The 16,289-nt window shown below is 39.7% G+C and overlaps 1 protein-coding gene across 1 annotated transcript in view; it reads left to right on the top strand.

The window, feature by feature from the left end:
- The first annotated feature begins 563 nt into the window (after window positions 1-563).
- Window positions 564-16,289, top strand: part of LOC145279783 (F-box only protein 9-like) — a 96,128-nt gene continuing 80,402 nt past the window's right edge. Inside the window, exon 1 of the mRNA XM_080131108.1 lies at window positions 564-715. Coding sequence (XP_079987234.1) covers window positions 713-715 — 3 coding nt within the window. The 5' untranslated portion in view covers window positions 564-712. The remainder of the gene's footprint in view (window positions 716-16,289) is intronic.

Genomic DNA, 16,289 nt, shown 5'->3' with positions numbered 1-16,289 from the left:
CATTCCATGCAGCCCGGGATCCAGTTTCCACATTTCCAGCCTTTCCTGCTGTTCAGTTTCCCGTATTTCTGTCCGTTCTGCCTCTACCGCTGTCCAGGTAAGCAGTTTCTATCCTTCAACTTTACTGTTTTCAGACTCATCATCAACCGATTTCATCCAGTATTTTCCTCTTGTATTTTAATGCGAAATAAATGTTTCTTTTACAACTGTTTACCTGCTTTTGTCTTTTCTTCATTGCCTTTGCCGTATTTTGCTTGTGTGTATTTTCTTAGTTGTACATCCGATTATCGCCCAGATCCTCTCTGCAACAGAAGTTCGTCTCATTTCTATAGAGATGGAGGTTCCCTCCTAGATTGACGCACTTTTAATTTTTGTTTGAATTCAGAATGCCCCTTTTTGGAAAGCTGGATGTTCACCACATTAAAAACCGACCTTATGTTTAACTTTATCCTTGTGGGGAGGCAAATAAGTGGGTACCTGTTTTTTTTTTTTTGTTGTAAGAAACAAGTCTCTTGACGCGGTAATTGCAATAAATAAATAAATAAAAATATACGCTAAGAGTTACTTCCCTTGTTCGTTCGCAACCCATTCGGTTTGTTGAACGTATTTACAAAATGGCAGCTGTGCAGAGGGCAAAAAAATACCAGTGTTCTTCTGTAATTTGCTATTCTTTCCGTGAACTAACCGTCTGAACTGATCTACAGATTGTAGAATGGTGAGTTCTCCGTCTCCAATATATCATGTATCCATTTTCAGTCCACGTCGATGATGGAACGAACTCGTAATAGTGTGTTCATAACAAAAACAATGTCTGATTTAAACGAAACATAAAACCGAGAAAAACACACGCCAACAATGCCGATGTTTTTGTCATAAATAGAAATAATGTTATTGATTACATCATCATCATCATCATTATTTATTATCATTTATTTCTGCCACTATTTTACACATGTTATGACATCATAATCAATTTATCTCATCTATATTATAATTTATTATATTGTTAGCTAAACATACCTGGTGTTGCCCGGAAGTTTTGTTACTTTAATTTTTGTGTGTTTACGAAGAATACGGACCGTGCTGAAATAATAACGTTATTATTTAGAAATCTGTTCTTAACATGGGGAAGCGTGTGTTTTGTAACTGGTAGGTACTCATGCAGAGAGTGATTAGTGATCATCCGTGTTGAAATAATAATGTTATTATTTAAAAAGCCATTCTTAACACGGGGAGGGTGTTTTGTACCTGTTCTGTACTTTAACCTTACAAGTGAATAAAAAAACATAAAACTTTAATTAAACCTGGAAATACGATTTAAAAAATAGCGCGGATCACTCTCTGCATTAGCACTGACTGCCCATTTCTTTAGGTTCGTATCCTGCATAAAGATAAAAGCACTTGTTTTTTGTTTCGCTTTTTTTGACCGCATAAATACTTTCGATTAAAAGTGCCGTTGTCACCAATTATGGGCCAGAATCCAATTAATATTAAAAAAAAAAAGTTGAAAGTTAAAAATAATGATGACGTATAGTTTGAGCATTAAATATTTATTGAATCAAAATGTTATAAAACTGTAAGGCACTTATGCACTTATGTTACCGTGCTGAAATGATAACGTGGTACTAGTGCAGTGATCCATCCGGACGTAAATAATAACGTTATTATTTAAAAAGCCATTCGTAACATGGGGAGGGGTGGGTGTTTTGTGCCTATTCTATACTTCAACCTTACAATTGAATGAAAAAACATAAAACTTTAATTAAACTTGGAAATACGATTTAAAATATAGCGCGGATCACTCTCTGCACTAGCACCGATAACGTTATTATTTAGAAACCTATTCCTAACATGGGGAGGGTGTTTTGTAATTATTCTGCACTTTCATCTAACAATTTAATAATAATAATATCCTAACATTTGAATCTAACTTGAAAATGATATTAAAAAAATAGCACGGTTACATAAGTGCATTTAGCATAAACTACAAGTTATTAAGCTAATGTTGTTTAAATGTATAAGATGGCTGAGTATTATTTTACTTTAAGGCCCACCTCACGTTCGTATAGAAAAATATTTTTTTTTTTTGTAGATTTCGGTGTGCGTTAAAAGATTATGATAACCGTTTGGCGTTTCAGTCGCAAAGTTCCCATTTGCATGGTATTAACTCCTGAACCCTGCGACTATTTTCCGCCATTTAACAGCCTTCGTTTACCCTATGCGCGAGCGCATTAACGAAGACTGTTAAATGTGAATTCGCGCGTGCACTCGCGTATCTTCACACGTAGCGTAGTAATCTTTGGCGGACAATTTAAAATTAGATGAAAAACAAGTAGTTTTCCGGATACTAAGCAATGTAATTCTATATGTTATCAGTGATAAGCCATTTATAGAAATGGTCGTCACTGACTGCTTAATATCCGGAAAACTACTTCTTTGCAGCAAAATATGCGCGCGCTTACGCGTACAGAAATGGTCACCACTTATAACAAAGAATTACACGTATCTGTATACAGATTTTTTTTATGTTTGTTTTTTCAATTTCCTCGTGTCTTTAATGGAAGATGAAAGCAGAAAAAAAAACGACAAAACCTTTTTTGCTAATAAACAAACAAAAAATTCCCCCCCCCCTCACTAGGTGGCTAGAAAGTGGGTGCCCATTTTAAGTTAAATTTATATCGAAAAGTGATCAACCACTTTCTGAAAAAGTAATTTCTTCATATCAGGAAAACTATTTCTCTGCGACGGAAACGGTTAGAAGATTAGTTTTTAGCACACCGAAATCTACAATAAAAAAAAACAAAAAACAAAATAGTTTTCAAAACTTTCATTCTTTTAATGGAATGAAACTTTATACCATTCCATTTTATACTATAAAGATTTGCGAAAAAAAAAGTTTAAATTACTTTCTGTTCCAAATTCCTTTCAAATTTCGAAGGGTCATGAAATAATAATTTTTTTCTCCCTCAACTTGAAAATATTAAAATAGCTGATTTGTTTAGGAGGAAATGAAAATGCATCGTGGGGGATTTAATTTCGTAATTAATTGAATTAATATTTTTAATAGAAACTTTAAAACGTAACATAACGCGGTGAAAGTGCACTGGGGGACTACCCGAAGACTTACCTTTAAGAAGTCGATTTAAGAAAATGCCTTTCGGAATAACCGCGCCCAATATAAAGAACGGCTTTCAGATTACAGGAGACGAAACTGGACATATTATTTTTAAGTGAAACTGGAATAGGGTCGACTACTTCCCTAGATGAGTTCATAATTAATGGATACTCTAATTTAACAGCTAAATCTGACACCCAAGATCGCCATGGGCATGGAATATGTGTCTACATTAAGGATGGCTTCCCGTGTGGCAGGGATATCTCTAGAGAAGATCCTAATTTACCCTATATGTGCTTCAGGGTTGCACTTGCTAACACCACTGCATTTATATTTGCCCTCTATAGGCCCCACAACAGCGGAGTTACTATCTTTAAGAGCATATCTGAGAAAATAGACCACATACTGTCTTCACATCCCTCGGCTAACATCCACATCTGTGGTGACTTCAACGTCCATAACGTGGAATGGCTGACCCATTCAAATAAGACAGATGATGAGGGGAGGTTTTTGTCATGATTTTGCCATTGCTTATGACCTCACTCAGATTGTTCGTGAACCCACCCGTGTGCCTGATACACCCGGTCAATATGCAAGCCTCCTAGACCATCTTCTCTCAACTTCCCCTGAGTTATGTTCATGTTCCGTTCATTCTCCTCTAGGATCCTCCGACCACTCCGTCGTCTCAGTTAAGATAAGAACGAAATGTAAGAAGCCCCCAGATGTACCCCTCCACCTTACTGTATACCGATACTCTATGGCTGACTGGGATAGCTTCCGTACATCCATATCTGATTTACCTTTGCACTCCATGTTTAAAAAGGAAGTGTCCTCTATAGTATCAGATCTGACCGAATTGTAGGCATAGACCAATTCATACCATCTAAAAAATTCCAACAAAAACCTAACAGCCAGCCATGGTTCTCTCCAGAATGTGCTGCTGCTATCGCGCACAGAAATCACTTTTTCCATAGCTACCAACGTAATAGATGCACTGAGACTAAAGCTGCTTTCAGGACTGCCAGCAACCACTGTAAAAGAGTAATAAAAAATGCAAGAGAGCTATATGCTCAGTCTGTTAAATCCAAGGTAGCTGATCAGCGGCTTGGTTCCCACCAGTTTTGGCAAATAACAAATAGGATCCTGAACAGAAGCGTGCGTTCTATCCCAACCATTATCAATGGACCAGAGGTCATCTCGTCAGCGTCAGACAAGGCCAAACTATTTGCCAAGAACTTTGCAGCTAATTCTACTCTATGCGACGAAGGCCATCAACTCCCCATATTTCCTCCTATAACACAGAACAAGTTAGGTAACATACAAATATCCGTGCATGAGGTCGCCAAGCTAATCAAGAACCTTGATTCCAGTAAAGCAACTGGCCCTGATGGCATCCCAATTATAGTGTTAAAAAAGCTTCAACCAGAACTTGCTCCCATACTTACGAAACTGTTTAAGCGCTGCCTTAAGGAGAAGTGCTTTCCGACTCTCTGGAAGACCTCATCAGTTTGCTCTATATTTAAGAATTCAGGTGATAAGTCATCTCCCTCTCAGTATAGACTAATAAGTCTCCTGTGTGTTATAAGTAAGTTGCTGGAATCCATATTAAATAGAGAAATAGTCAACCACCTCAGCAGGAATAACCTTCTTAGTGACACACAATATGGTTTCCGCTCTGCAAGATCTACCGCAGATGTGCTGACGGTTATATCCCACAGGATTAGTGAATCTCTTGACCAAGGCTTCCTTTCTAGGGCAATTGCTCTTGACATATCAAAGGCCTTCGACAAGGTATGGCATAAGGGTCTACTTCACAAGATTTCCAGCTACGGTATAACTGGAAATGTTTTCTCAATCATTAAATCATTTCTCTCTGATAGTTCATAAGAGTAGTGGTAGATGGACAAAAATCAGAGGCCTACAGTATTAATGCTGGAGTCCCTCAGGGGTCCATCCTGGGCCAACTCTCTTCCTGATCTACATCAATGATCTCCCAAAACACATACTTAAATCATTCGTTGACATCTATGCTGATGACACGACCATCTATGGCAACACATCAAAGGCTGTAAATGACAAAGTTCTCTCTGATTCTCTCTCCTCTGATCTCGAGCGCGTGGTTCAGTGGGGGAAAATGTGGCTGGTTACCTTTAATGCATCCAAAACCAAACTCCTATCCTTACATCATCAACGCTCTGATCCCCATCTGGCATCAATTGTGATGGATGGCTCTCGTCTGGGTGAGGCCCCGTGTTTTGACAAGCTTCTGGGTTTGACCTTTACTCCTGATCTGAAATGGAACACGTACATCAAGTCTGTTGCCAAGGTCGCTGGGAAAATGGTGAGATCCTTCTACCGCTCCAGATATCTCACTACTGATGCAGTTCTCTATCTGTATAAAAGCCAAGTACGTCCAAGGATGGAGTACTGCTGCCACATCTGGGCAGGAGCTGCTAAAAACAGCCTATCCTGCCTTGACAGAGTACAAAATAGACTTCGTGGCTTAGTGGGGGATTCCCTTTTCTCTACCCTGCAACCTCTCTCCCACAGAAGAGACGTTGCGAGCCTATCCTTGTTTTATCGTTATTTCCATGGCAGGTGCTCGTCTGAGCTCCAATCTTTGGTCCCCCCTCGCCAATCTTTCACGAAAAACACCCGTCTAGCTGAATCCACTGTGAAAAATTTCCCCCACTCTATATCTGTGCCTAAATCAAAACGCGGATTCCATGAACAAAGCTTCTTTCTTAGAACTGCACGCCTGTGGAACTCTGTTCCGTCTGCCTGCTTCCCACCGGACTACAACTTGGATGTCTTCAAGTCCAATGTTAACAAATTCCTAATGAACCGCCCCCTTAAGTAAACACTTCATCAAATCTCCACACTAACGTAATGTACTTGCAATAACCCTTATCCCTGAGTGGCTTCCGGGCCTTGATAAGTGGTGATCACTGTGTAAAAAAAAAAAAAAAAAAAAAAAAGAATAAACACCCTTTGCAGGTTGGACAACCATGCACATTGACAGTCTTCGGATGGTTCGCCAGTGCACTTTCATACTTAATGCTATTGCATATTTGAACTCGATGAAAAGTAAATAAAAAAAATTATGTAAAATTGATTATTGATGATCAATATTACATGATTTTTTAAAAAATTACTTTTCGGTCCGTGCTGAAATAATAAAGTTATTATTTAAAAAGCCATTCTTAATATGGGGAGGGGAGGGTGTTTTGTACATATTCTGTACTTTAACCTTACAATTGAATAAAAAAAAAAAACCGTATAAAACTTTAATTAAACTTGTAAATACGATTAAAAAAAAAAAAAAAAGCGCGGATCCAGTAAGTGCATTTGCATTAGCACCTACTTTTTATTTATATCATTGATCAATAACATAAGTAAGGTGTAGGTTGCGTAAAGCGAGAAATACACAGACACATGAAAAATGGTCACGGAATGTTTTTGTTTATTAATATAAGATTTCTTTAATTAGAAAGTTGACAAGAAAATCCCTTAAAAAGGAATTATTTGCGAATTATTATTGGAAAGCTTTTTAAAGAAACAACAATCAATTAGAAATTTATTCGTTTTTTTTTTTTTTTTTTTTTTTTTGGTGCTTATGCAGAGAGTGGATTCCGCGCTATTTTTTTAAAATCGTATTTCCACGTTTAATTAAAGTTTAAAAAAATTTTTTTTTATTCAATTGTAAGGTTAAAGTACAGAATAAATACAAAACACCCTCCCCATGTTAAGAATGGCTTTTTAAATAATAACTTTATTATTTCAGCACGGATCACTCTCTGCATGCATGAGTACCGTTTTTTTTTCTAATTTTTACTTTTTCGTTTGTGCTTATTGTTCGTGCAAAGTTAAAACGCCATTCTTAACATAGGATTAATGAGGGCATTGTTTACTCTTTCCTTGCCGCAAATGAAACTCTTTTTAAAAGAAAAGATGTTAACCTTCACAAGCGAACTTTTTAACAACTTAATTTTGCTGTAACAAAAAAATGTCACATTTTAAAAAAATGTTGTTTGCAATGTTTTCATATTTTTTGGTTTTCGTTTATTTTTTTATGCGCTCACGCTGTCTGCGAAAAAAATAAAAAAATTGGATTCTAACTTTATTTTATTTTTTTCCTTTTTATGTGATTAACAGTCTGTATACCGAAAAGGTGCTTATGCACTTTTGTTACCGCGCCATTAAAAAATATATATAGTATTTTCAAGTTAAATTCAAGTTTTACGACACCTTTTATATTAAATTGTTAAGTGAAAGTAGAGAATAGTTAGAAAACACCCTCCCCATGTTAAGAACGGCTTTCTAAATAACGTTATTATTTCAGCACGGTAGCAAAAGTGCCACCACAGAAAATTATACATTATAGCATCTCGCAAATTAAGCAAAGTACTTGATCGTAAAAATACAAAAACAGAATATGTATTTATTTATATAATTTATATATACGATATAATTTTAACAAGCATTTGTTTTCTATACAAAGTAAATCAACAAAAATAATGGCTTATCGCCCTGTTCTACGCTCTATTAAACAAAACAAAAAACTAGGTAAATCTGCCCATAAAATGATCACCTAGTTTTTGAATACAGCTTAGAACAGCGCGAGTAGTCATTATTTTTGTTGATTTACTTTGTAAAGAAAACGGGCAGATTTGCCCTTTAGTTGTACAAATATCCTCGAACCATGTAATCACTAAAAGGGACTCGTTAGGTCGACACCGGTAACCGGTTTAATGTAAACAGAAGTTTGTTTATATTTACGTGATTATTGAAAATGTAATCATGTGATTAAAATTTAATTAAAATTAACCACTTTGGTTAACAAATAAAAAAGAAATAATGCAAGATGAAGTTTTAAAATGATTAAATTTTTTATTTTATAATTTAAATTTAAAAACATTGAACAATAAAAATTAAATGTTGGTTTAATTTTACAGTAGATAAACTTGCGTTTACATTAATCGACATACCGGCGTTGACCGAACGAACGAGCCCCTTTTCGTGGTTACATGGTTCGAGATTATTTGTACAACTACACGGCAAATCTGCCCGTAATTGAATTTAACTTGAAAAATCCCATCTATAAAAAAGGACGGTCCATATAACTATCTTCCGGGTTTGTTTTACAGTTACACATAGATTCGAAAAAGTTGTCACAAAACAAATATAGAACAAATGATATCAAAGGCAAGATAAGTTACTTTTCTACCTAACTGGATATGTTTTTAGTGTTTATATTTAATGTAACATGTTTATTCAGTTCGAAAAACATAGTGTTTACTGATGTATAGGAAAATTCAAAATGGCAGCCGACTCTCTCTTTGAGGCGGTAAGTTTGGGAAAATGAGTTATAAATAAAAAAACAGACAAAATACTGTTAGAAACTCGCTCAATATATGTTACCGTGACATAGGCTGACATATATTCGGCGGGTTTTTAACAGTATTTTGACTGTTTTTTTTATTTATTTATAACTCCTTTTCCCAAACTTATCGTGTTCGGGAAAGAGTCGGCCATCATTTTGAATTTTCCAATACATCGGTAAACACTGTTTTTCGAACTGAATAAACATGTTACAGATAATATAAACACTAAAAACATATCCAGTTGGGTAGAAAAGTAACTTATCTTGCCTTTGATAACATTTATTTGTTCGAATCTGTGTACAGTAAAACAAACCCGCTTCACGATATCTTTTTTTTTTTTTATTGTTAGATGGAAGCACAGAATAGTTTCAAAACACTCTCCCTTCCAGTGCTTCCACATGTTAAGAATGGCTTTCAAAATAACGTTATTATTTCAGCACGGTGGCAAAAGTGCACAAGTACCTGCATTTGCTTTTTATTTCTCTATTTTTTTTATGCTGGAGGCAAAGATTAAGTTTCATCGAAACTTTGAATTTTATTTAAAAAAACAACAAAAACAACAAACACCAACAAGTGATGACACGTAAGATAAAAAGGTGGAAAGGCGAATGTTTTTTGTTTTTTTCGCTCTATTTAATCTTTGATATCTTATTTTCCAGTGACATGCTTTGTTAAACTTGTCTTTTTGCTGTTTCGTCTTATTACTTTTATAGTTTTTTTTTTTTTATTAAAAATAAAGGTTTAGTTTTGTAATGTTTGAAAAATGTCAAAAGTTTTGTAAGCAAAACAAAAGTATTATAAACTTAGTTCGTGTTGTGAAAACATGTTGGGTTTGTTTAATTATATGTTTAATAAACGTATAGGTTCACGTCTACGAATGCCCCACCCCACCATGTGTGTGTGTGTATATATATATATATATATATATATATATATATATATATATATATATAAAATTTTAATAATTAATATTTGTCTCGGCAGTAGAGTGAAAACCATATCTTATTTTTCTTTTATTAATATTATTGGAATTGTTTACTTTTTTCCCCTTGTACACATTTTTGTGAATTATTCCATGGATTTCTGCCTTTGGATTATTATGGACCATCTTCCAATTACAAGATTTCCTTGGATTTTACTTGTGCAAATGGAAATTCAATTAACTTTCTTGAAGTTATATATTTGGATTTTACCGTCACTGGATTATTTATCTTCCACCAGATTATTCATTCACGTGTAATCACCTTTTTCTTCATCATATTCCCTCTGCTTCACTTTTTTGTTATCAAGTAAGATCTTTGACTTTTTGTTTCATCAAATCCTTTTGCATGCAAAATCCGACCCCGCATTTTGCTAATTCCTACCCTGAAGGAAAGTATTTCTTCGAAACTCCGCGGATTAAGGACTATCCACGTATCTAGTGTTTCCTTTTCAGATTAAATATGTTTTTAACTCATTTCAAAGTGTTTTTTAACATGTTTTATTAACTGTTTGCTCGTGTGTGTGTGTGTGTATATATATATATATATATATATATATATATATATATATATATATTCGTCTTTGTGTTTCAATATAGGAGAGTTACCGCTCGCACACGTGAACCAACATATATATTATACTCGTATATTTAACAAACGTATATTTAATAAGGTGCCCGGAAAACTTGTACCCGGAAAAATCCCCCCTTTTTGCTAGCTAGGAAAACTGGTCCCTTATTGAATAAATATCGATTGAAAACACATTTTATTACCGTTCTTGAAGATATTGTTTTTAAAAGAGACTATGCACCCCCATAATATTAAAAAAAAAATTATTTTTAACTCTTGCTTAAAAAAAAATAAACTTGATCACGGAGGCAAGATACGAAAAACGAAACCAAATATTTATTTAAAAAATAGGGTTTGTATTACTGTACACATAAATTCGAAAAAGTTGTCAAAAAACAACTAACTCCTATATTATTACAGAAGTCATCGAAATTGACAATGAAATGTGCTTGGGAGAATTTCGGCACGATTCACAAACAACTTGTTACATAGAACCATGCTTGAATAATAATAAAAAGTTATCCATTAAAAAACAGTTATAAGAAATTGAATCGTATCTGAGAGACATTAAATCTTTAACTTTAGCAAACATGGCGCTGACCGGAAAGTTGAAGTAACTGGAAATCAAGGATAGAATTATCTCATTTCGTTTGGTAAGATAATCGGATTATAGTTAGCTAACGTACTTCCTAACTTCCGGCGTGGCTGCTACAGGAAGCGGTGATAAGGCAAATCATATCCTTCACTTTTATTGTTCTTCAGTATTTCTATTGTGAATTGATTTATTGAAATAAAATATAAGAAAAGGACATTATCGAAAAATATACAATAAAAATTAACAAAATTATAAAAAGATAAAAATAACACAATTAGTTTTTATTTGCAGTTTTAATAACAAAATTAAGAAATTAAAGTTCTTATTTTATTTGAAATTTTATAAGAAATATGTTTATGAAATAATAAAAATACGTTTTTTAATTAAAAAATTTTTTTTATATGAATTTTTTTTTTTTTACATGGAGGTCACCACTTATCAAGGCCCGGAAGCCACTCGGGGATAAGGGTTATTGCGTGTACAGTAATCAATGGGATAGTATTGTAGTAATCGTTAGTATTGGAGATTTGATAAATGTAGAGTCGAAGAAAATGAAGGGAGGAAGCGCCCACGTGTCTGCGCGTCATGCCTTACCTTGGAACGCTCCTACGGTGTGTGTACGTGCATGGCCGAAACATGAAAGAAATTCCAAAATGGCGCCGTCCTCATCTTGTAGATTGTGCGATCATCACTGGGCTCCACGTGACCGTTCTTTGGCTGCTGATTGGCCGAGGACGAATGCCGGAAGGATAAAGGGAGTGTGTTTGGAACATGGGGGCGTCTTTTTCTAGGATCGACGTCAGTGTGATCGGATCGGTGAACTGCTGCAGCTTTAAGAGTAGTTTAGTGTGTGTGTGATTTTTTGGGACTTGCTCGTCTGCTGACTTTACAGGACTTTCTTTTCTGCTGATTCTACAGGACCTGCCCTTCTGCAGAACTTGGAACAAAACTTCAACCCTTTTCTTTCTTTTCACACATAGTCGCCTAAAAAGGTAGAATCCGACATACTTGTGAAACGGCTTTAAGCTATTTCGGCGAAATGGGGGAAAAAATTGACCTCAAATTAATACCGGAGTTCGATAGATCAACCCCGGTACTTGACTGGGTGGAAAAGTTGGAGTTACATTGTGTTTTGTCGGGCGTAAAGAACTTCGAACGTGTTGTCCCTCTGCACTTGTCCGGCGGCGCCTTTGCCGTGTATCAACAGCTCAGCTATGAGGGCAAACAGGACTACAAGACAATTAAGGCGGCGCTGTTCAAGGCGTTTGCGATTGACCCCGCCACTGCTTGGGAGCAACTTGAGGCAAGGACCCTACGTCCGGGCGAAACGGTCGATGTATACTTGGCAGAACTGACCAAGTTAACGGTCTTGTTTGGTGGACTGCCCGAGCGGACCTTAGCATGCAAATTCCTAGCAGGACTCCCGACAGAAGCAAAGTGACTATTACGAGCCAGCTCAAGTGCGAATTCGTTGCCCCTTAATGACCTAGTAGATCGGGCCAGGACTGTAATGAAGAATTATTCCGAGATGAGGGAACCGGTAATTGCTGCTGCCCGGTCCACGCCGAATGATAAGAAACCGTATCAGGGACCCGGTCCACGTGGCGGAATCATATGCTACAAATGCAATGGACAGGGCCATATTGCAAGGAACTGCCGGCAGCAACCAACGGCCGTTCGCTGCTACCGGTGTAAGGAAGCCGGCCATATAGCTCAAGACTGTCCGGGAAACGGAACCGGGGACAAGGTGTCAGCGTCAACCTCTTCCCCACGCAGAAATTAAATGAGACGCTGCCGATCGTTTCGATATATGTCAACGAAACACTGTGCTCAGCACTCCTCGACTCCGGGTGCTCCCGCACTATCATATGTGCAGATCTCTGCCACACTTGGAGAAAGAAGAACGTCCGAGTGACTACCATCAGTGGAGAGACGCGCACATGTTGCGGGGTGGGCAGCGTAAACATTCGGACGAAAAATGGAATCTCCGCTAACCTAGAGGCGCTGGTGGTACCAGAAAAACCCCTGAGTTTTGACTTGCTCCTAGGATATGATGCCATCAGAGCTCTTGGTGGCGTCTACATAACGGCGACGGAGGCGGTACATTTTCAGGAGAAAGCCCCAGTGTGTGCTGCACTAAAGATCGACCAACCAGACTTCAGCGTCGAATTTGACGAGCAAAAGAGAGCCTGGACTGCCTCATGGAAGTGGTCGGAAGACCGAGAACCGGCCAAACTGCAAAATGGCATAACGGAATACCATGTGCCCGACCACATGAGGCCCGCGTACGAAGAAGAACTTCGCAGATGGATCGAGGATGGCTGGTTGATTCCCTACCCCTACAAAAAACTTGGACCCCCCATGGGTCTGATCCCATTAATGGCAGTTGCTCAACAGAACAAAGCAAAAGTCAGGCCGGTGATGGATTACCGAGAACTGAACTCATATGTTGATGCGTTCACAGGCGATGCCGACGTGTGTGCTAGCAAACTGCGAGAATAGCGCCAGCTGGGTTCTAATGTGTCCCTGTTGGACCTTAGAAGAGCATATCTGCAGGTCCGGGTTAGCGAGACACTGTGGCCGTTTCAGTCAGTAGTGTTTTCCGGTAGGAGGTATTGCCTCACGCGACTGGGCTTTGGGCTGAACGTTGCGCCCCAAATCATGAAGACGATCGTCAATGCTGTATTGTCACAGGATAAGACCGTAAAAGAGGGGACATCAGCATACCTTGACGACATATACGTGAATGAAGACGTTGTGCCATCATCACGTGTGAGGGCTAAGCTTGCCGAACTTGGACTGATTTGTAAGGATCCAGAACGCTTGGAGGATGGCGCTCATGTTTTGGGGTTGAGCGTTCAACAGGAGCGAGGGACCTTGAGGTGGGGGCGCGGAACTGCAGTCCCCGAAGTGCCCCATATCCTCACGAGGCGGGCCATATTTTCCCTGTGTGGAAAACTGGTAGGACACTTGCCAGTATGTGGATGGACTCGGGTCGCAACAGCCAGCATGAAGAGGAGGGCGAGTGCAGTTACCAAGGGCTGGGATGACGAGACGGTGGACAATCTGTTGCTTTGCATGGTAAAAGAAACCATCACAAGAGTCAAGCAGGAGGACCCCGCTAAAGGAGATTGGTGCGTCCAGGGAGACAGACTAAATGTGTGGGTGGATGCGAGCTCCCTCGCGATCGGGGCACTATTGGAGATGAACGGGTCTGTGATTGAGGACGCCTGCTGGTTGCGACCACTGGATGATGCCGCTCACATCAACCTAGCGGAGTTGGATGCGGCGATAAAGGGAGTAAATATGGCACTCCAGTGGAAGGTTAAAGAATTGTGCTTACACACAGATTCGCTGTGCGTGTACCACTGGATAGTTGACACACTAACAGACAAAGCGAGAGTGCGCACCAAGGCGGCTACCGAAATGCTAATCAGACGAAGGTTGGAGACACTAAGGAAGTTGGTGGAAGAGTACAACCTATCGGTGAACGCGGTGCTTGTCGCTTCCACCTGCAATCTTGCAGATAAACTCACCCGTGTGCCCCAGAGGTGGTTCGACGCAATGAAGAAAGAAGCCGAACCAGGATCGTTATGTGCTGCCTCTATTGAGGAGACGGATGAAATCAAGAGGGTACACCACGACACTGGACACCCCGGAGTGAGACGGACATATTATTTCGCACACTTAACCAACCCGTCAGTGTCCAAAAACAGAGTAGAATCAGTGGTCAAGGAATGCCAAATATGCCAGTCAATCGACCCTGCTCCCACCAAATGGCAGAAAGGTCGGCTGGAAGTCGACAGGACTTGGAGCCGGCTGGGCATGGACATAACCCACTATGGTGGTCAGCACTTCCTCACACTAATCGATTGCGGACCGACGAGGTTTGCGATCTGGCGACTGTTAACAAGACAGGACTCGGCTAGTGTCATCCGCCAATTAGAGTTTATATTTTACGAGCGGGGGCCACCCGAAGAGATTCTCACGGACAACGACACAACCTTTTGCAGCGGGGAATTCAGGCGTTTCATGGACGAGTGGGGAACCCGGCTTAGACACAGGTGTGCGTATGTGCCGAGTGACAATGATATAGCAGAGCGGTGCCACCGAAGTGTGAAACGGATAGCAGCGAGGAAGCGACGCATGATTGCGGAGGCGGTATATAGGTACAATACAACGCCAAAGGATGACGCGACTGCTGAAAGTGCACCTGCTAATGCGATACATCGCTATCGAGTGCGTGTTAAGGGCATTGACGCCTGCCCGCCTAATCAGAAGAAGACGCAAGGATGGTACAACTAAGTCAGGGGACACTGTCTGGGTAAGGCCTCCCAATAACCGATGCACGACCAGGTTCAGACAGGGACGGATCACTGGCATAATCGGTTAGCAGGCTGTGCTGATTGATGGTGTCCCACGCCATGTAAGGGATGTCTGGCCCGCTCTTGATATAAACCAAATGGTGAACAGTGAAAGTAATGAATCATCCAGTGATGAAATGTGGATCCGGCCTATGGCTGAGAACCTTAGCACGGATGGCGATAGCTCCAGCACCACTTCTGAGAGCTCGGATGAAGATGAAGATGAAGCGCAGCCGGATGGTAGGACTGTGGACACTGACAAGGTAGCTCGGAGGAAGATGAAGTGCAGCCGGATGGTAGGGCTGTGGACACTGACCCGGGTGGCACTGGTGGAGATGAAGAAGCCCAGCTAATCCCCCTCCGTAGGAGCGCCCGCATCAAACGACCACGGCCGCAATGCCGCATGTGTGATCTTGAGACCAGGGGGGGGGTGTAGAGTCGAAGAAAATGAAGGGAGGAAGCGCCCACATGTCTGCGCGTCATGCCTTACCTTGGAACGCTCCTATGGTGTGCGTACGTGCATGGCCGAAACATGAAAGAAATTCCAAAATGGCGCCGTCCTTATCTTGTAGATTGTGCGATCATCACTGGGCCCCACGTGACCGTTCTTTGGCTGCTGATTGGCCGAGGATGAATGCCGGAAGGATAAAGGGAGTGTGTTTGGAACATGGGGGCGTCTTTTTCTAGGATCGACGTCAGTGTGATCGGATCGGTGAACTGCTGCAGCTTTAAGAGTAGTTTAGTGTGTGTGTGATTTTTTGGGACTTGCTCGTCTGCTGACTTTACAGGACTTTCTTTTCTGCTGATTCTACAGGACCTGCCCTTCTGCAGAACTTGGAACAAAACTTCAAGCCTTTTCTTTCTTTTCACACGTAGTCGCCTAAAAAGGTAGAATCCGACTTACTTGTGAAACGGCTTTAATAAAGTATCTTACTTAAGGGAGCGGTTCATCAGGAATTTGTGTATGTTGGGACTTGAAGACATCAAAGTTGTAGTCAGGTGGGAAACAGGCAAACGGAAGAGAGTTCCACAGTCGTGCACTTCTAAGAAAGAAGCTTTGCTCATGGAATCTACGTTTTGATTTAGGCACAGATAAAGAGTGGGGGAAAATAATGACAGTGGTTTCAGCTAGACGGGTGTTTATCATGAAAGATTGGTGACGAGGGACCAGAGATTGGAGCTCAGATGAGTGCTTGCCATGGAAATAACGATAAAACAAAGACAGGCTCGCAACGTCTTTTGTGTGGGAGAGAGGTTGCAGGGAAGAGAAAAGGCCATCCC

Source organism: Euprymna scolopes, chromosome 7 (genome assembly GCF_053919585.1).
Source record: "Euprymna scolopes isolate OS-2025 chromosome 7, ASM5391958v1, whole genome shotgun sequence".
NCBI classification, from domain to species: domain Eukaryota; kingdom Metazoa; phylum Mollusca; class Cephalopoda; order Sepiida; family Sepiolidae; genus Euprymna; species Euprymna scolopes.
This window is presented reverse-complemented; position numbering and strand designations above follow the sequence as displayed.